Source organism: Punica granatum, chromosome 1 (assembly GCF_007655135.1).
Source record: "Punica granatum isolate Tunisia-2019 chromosome 1, ASM765513v2, whole genome shotgun sequence".
NCBI classification, from domain to species: Eukaryota; Viridiplantae; Streptophyta; class Magnoliopsida; order Myrtales; family Lythraceae; genus Punica; species Punica granatum.
This window is the reverse complement of record NC_045127.1, coordinates 42843993-42848650: the sequence shown is the minus strand read 5'-3', so window position 1 is coordinate 42848650 and position 4658 is coordinate 42843993. Positions and strand designations below refer to the sequence as shown.

At 47.7% G+C, this 4658-nt stretch overlaps 1 protein-coding gene across 1 annotated transcript; it reads right to left on the bottom strand.

The window, feature by feature from the left end:
- Positions 1-1050: 1050 nt before the first annotated feature.
- Positions 1051-4399, bottom strand: LOC116209705 (aspartyl protease family protein 2). The gene is made up of 2 exons (XM_031543444.1): positions 4131-4399; positions 1051-4036 (listed from the first exon to the last, which is right to left on the bottom strand). Exon 2 carries the CDS (start codon positions 2755-2757, stop codon positions 1297-1299), a length of 1461 nt encoding a protein of 486 aa, XP_031399304.1. The 5' UTR covers positions 2758-4036; positions 4131-4399; the 3' UTR covers positions 1051-1296.
- Between the last annotated feature and the right edge of the window lie 259 nt (positions 4400-4658).

The following is a 4658-nucleotide window of genomic DNA, read 5'->3' as shown; positions in this document are numbered from 1 at the left end:
AAATTTTTATAATGATTTTTAATAATAAAATTTATGAGGAGTCTACAAAGTAAATCTCCGGGAATTACATATCAACGTTAATGCCATGTCAGCACGTCCGGTTAGAATTGACAGTGATTGTAGCAGCATGATAAAACTTATGATTGATTGATAATTTGTGTATTCTTTTATAGAAAAAAATTAATTTGTGATAAAACGTAAAAAATTTGTGAAGTTTGTTATTATTTAGATCGTTTTCCCTTCTTTTTATTGTTTGGAGATAAGAGGAAGGTCCAAGCCAAAGGACAGAGGAGGATGGAAGGAAAAAACTTTAACGAATGTGAGAGTGAGTGGAGAGAGAGCTTAGCAAATGATTTTTGTAAAATTTTATCATTTTAACCCTAAATTTATCACTTTTGTTTTTTTGGTATCCGAAAATTCAATGGATTCTGACTAATTCAATCGAGTCGGGTTGGCTCACTAAGGAAAAAAGCTATTTCAGCTTAAATTTTTTCCATTCACAATAATCGAACTTGAAATCTTATTTAAAGAAAATAAGAACCGAACCGATTGAATTAACTCACGTTGATAAATTAATAACTTTTATAAATTGAAGAAAATATCTAACACGATTACAAATTTATACGGGCAATTTGGATTAATTAAAGAATATCTAACTAACCGACTGCACGTTGCCTAATAATACTCAATTTTGGCCCGTTCCTTTTTGGCACTATCGGATGAAAATGGGAAAGAAGTAAATAATAATTGAACCTCCACTCAAAACTCAGTGGAATGCAATCCTCACTACCGCGAAATTTTGTTGAAACGTCAATTTCCACCGGCCACTACTCACTACACACTAACCCAGTGATGATCCTTACTGCACTTAGGTAAAAAGATCATCGCAACTTGCCGGGCCGCGGCAAATTGGCAGTTTAACCACCCGAGACCCGACGGCCCATTGGGAAGACTTCAATGCCCCCGAAACATCTCAATGCCTGCCCCAACGTCGTAATAAACCGTAAATACACATAGCACATGTATGCAGAAGTGATTGAATGGTGCAAATTAAGTGGAACCAAAAGCTCTTAACATAATTGAGAAAGCCAATACGAACATCGTTACATTACATCGGTCGGTTCAGTCTTCCCCTCCCTCTCATCGATTGGCAAAACTATTTTAGAAATTTAAATAAAAAGAAAGAAAGAAAATGACAGGAGATATTCTTTTTTGCCTTTTTCTTTTTGCCCTTTTGGCCGGTCCTGGAATCGCACAGACAGGCAAGCAGTAGGAAGTGGGGAGTAATTGCTTCTATCACGCGCACGCGCGGGGAGCAAACCCGACCCGGGAACCCGCTAAGTCGAAGGAAACCCGGAACCCCTGCTGCTGGATGTTCCCGATGATGGACAGCCCGCTCATGGTCCCGGCGAACGCGAAGCAGAAGCTCCCGTCCGTGTCCACCGGGATCAGGTAGTTTGACGCCGGCAGCGACACGTCGGCCCCTCGGAAGTGCAGCACCACCGTGGGAACCTTCACCTCCGTCTTCCCCGACAGGTCGTAACAGGTGTCGAACAGCGAGAAGTCCGGCGCCCGCTTCAGGTTCGAGGCCCCGACCCGGAAAGAGTCCCGGAGCGCGATGTAGGCGGGCCGGGTCAGGCGGGTCACGGACGTGCCCGAGTCTATGATGACCCCGCCGTTACCGGCCGGGCCGAGCTTGAACAGCGAGGCCGTGATCCCCGGCACGCGTGTGCCCCCGACGCTGATGCCGAGGAGCTCCAAGTAGTAGAATGTGTCGAGCTTAGGGTTTCTGACCAGGGGAGTGAACCGGGCGGCCCGGGAGAGGGCCGAGTTGCCGAACACGACGGAGGACGGTTTGGACGTTGCGGAGCGGTCCACGAGGCAGTACGAGAACTTGTTGTTGAACCGGCGGCCGATCTGCGAGGGGAACGATAGCCTCCCCCGGCCCAGACCCAGCAGCCCCGCCGCGCCAACGAAGAGGCCCTCGTTGTCGTGGCCGCAGCCGAGGGCGACGCGGCCGACCCTGGTCCTGCGGAAGGTGAGCGTCTCGGTGGACAACTCCCCCATGGTGAAGGAACCGTCGCCGTAGGAGACCTGGTAGAGGCACTTCTGGCGGTTGTAGCAGCCGGGGGAGTCCAGGCGCCGGCAGAGGGGGGACGAGCAGGGGATATTGGCGAAGGATCTCGACTTGGAGGGGTCGAAGACGGGATCCGTCTGGGAGTAGCACTTCCGGCAGGGGGCGCACTGGATCCAGACGATGTCGCTTCCCGTGTCCAGTACCATGTATACGTACCGGGCAGGCGTGCCCACGCCCAGGCGCGTGAAGTACTCCCCGCTGCCTTGCGCGAGCCCGGAGATGACAGAGCTGCTGAAGCCTGCCCGGGTGGCGTTCCTGGGCCTAGCGCGGGGCACGGCGGCCGCCAGCGAAGCGATTGCTTTAACTCTGGACGCGTCTCTCTGGAGGCGGAGGCCGAAGAGAGCTTGTGGGGTCTTGTTCAAGGCCAGCGCGTCTATGTGGTGGAGCTGAACGGAGAGGGCCGCAGTGGAGGACTCTTCTTCGGGTAAAATGGTCTCCGGATGGGATTCCGACAGGGACTCCGATTCCGGCCATGATAGGGTGGGTGCTGAAGGGAGAGGGTTGAGCACCAGAGTGTGGTACTGGAGTGGGGTGGAAACAGAACTTACAGATACGGCAGAGGTTAAGAAGATACAAAGCAGGAAGTAGAAGAAGAAGATACCTCCGCCACTTCCCGACATGTCTTTTGCAAACGGGAGGCCGTATGGAAGAGACGAAGAGGAGGAAGGACGAACTGAGAAGGCGAAGAGAGAGAGAGAGAGAGAGAGAGAGAGAGAGAAGGAGGGAGGAGGAGGAAGAAGAGCTACTTTTAATGGTTAAGGGTACAGCAGGGAGTGAGAGTGGGGGAGTGGATATATCAAAAAGCACAGAGGTGGTGGGGAAATAGCAATTTCCCTCTTATGGAGGATTTGTGCTGTACGGGTGGCTGGCCCCAATAATAGTCATTGATGCCATTCATACTGCATCTGCTTGTGGGCCCCCCCGCACACGCACATGCTCCAAGCGGTTACTATGTGCCATTGCAGTGATCGCTGCACTGAGGATAGCGGGGTGAAGACAAGAAGTAATTGGATATTTGTCCACAGGGCACGAATTCAACGCTTCGGGGTGATTAAAGGAGAAATGAGATGTTCCCTCTGAATTAAAACAATGGTCCTTCACCATTAATGGTGGTCTTTTTTTTTTTTTTCTTTTTTCTCTGTACTAATGAGGATTTCATTCATTAGTGAGAAAGGTATACAGGAAAATGCTCAAAAAATTTTACCAAATAAGAATAATCGATGAAACCTCCAAGGTTAATCATGAAGAAAATATAAAGCAAAAATCACCCAAGCACAAACGTTGTAGTTAAACCCTCTAAAGTCTCGATCTAAACCTACTGCTGGCTAAAGGATCCCCAATGAAGGCCGGGATAGGTCCTTCGATTCATTCAATAATCTTTTTCTTCAGCCTCAGGAATCTGCTTCAGACCTTTAAGTAATTTCCAAAGTAGAGCTAAATAACATGGCCTTGAGCGTACCTCAAACCTATGGGACTTACCAAACCATTGAGAAGACTGCGATAAAAAAAAAAAAATTCCTCGGAACCTACATACAACTACCATAAGGCCAAGAGGGGTAGGACCTCGTCAGAGGTGGCTATAGTGGCTATAGTGGAGTCTCGACCAAGAATGGGCTGTAAGAGCTCAAAGGTGGCCTAGACCTACAGAGACCAAAATACAAGCGAATATAACGAGATCCACTATCGATCTTCAAGGATTAAGGTTGTTTTGGTGAGATTTGATCGAAAACTTGAATATCTGATTCGAGTCTAGCGAGATTCGCCACAGATCTTGGTGAAGTCACCTTGATCTTTGAAGATCTGAATAGATCCGAGATCCGAGAGTATCAGGTATGGATCTTCATGGACCTAAGGCACCATCTCGACCGGAGTCCGAGGCTGTTGTCTCGAGCATTGGTCCTGTGGAGTTCAACTTATTAGGGATCTTCATCGAATGGAGCAGAAGCGAGCTTCATGGTCGCGCATCGGAGAAGGAGGGAAAAGAAAATCGAACCTAAGATAGTCACCGGAGACGGGAGAAAGGAACCAAGCTAGGCCGGATGGGCAAAAGCCATCGAGATCTTTAGTGGAAGAAATTTACGACCATCGTTGGAGGGAGCGGAGCCTACGCACCGAGGAGGAGGGGAGAGGGCGCCGGACAAGGCTGGCCGAAACCGAATGTGCCGGTAGCGAAGGTTAGAGGGAGGAAGCTATGTTGAGAGAGTTTAGAGAGATAGAGAGGCTGGAGAGAGAGTCACCATTAATGGTGGTCATCTAATGGTTTCAAATTTACTAGTATGCTTACCCATGCAATTTGATATTATAGAGTTCAAAATATGTTTGCTTAATTATATCATTGAAATAGAATAAGACTACGTAAATCATACAACACACTAATCATATCTATTTTAAAATACAAGCTAAATTATGTAAAAGTTAAGATTTTTTTTTATCATTTTGCAAGAATAATCTACGCTTTTTTTCTCACCTTCAACTAGGCTATAGAGATAGGCAATATGCATTATATCTAAGTAAAAATCAT

Excerpts from the sequence above, each read along its gene's own strand:
- LOC116209705 (XM_031543444.1), bottom strand. The coding sequence starts at position 2,757 with ATGTCGGGAAGTGGCGGAGGTATCTTCTTCTTCTACTTCCTGCTTTGT.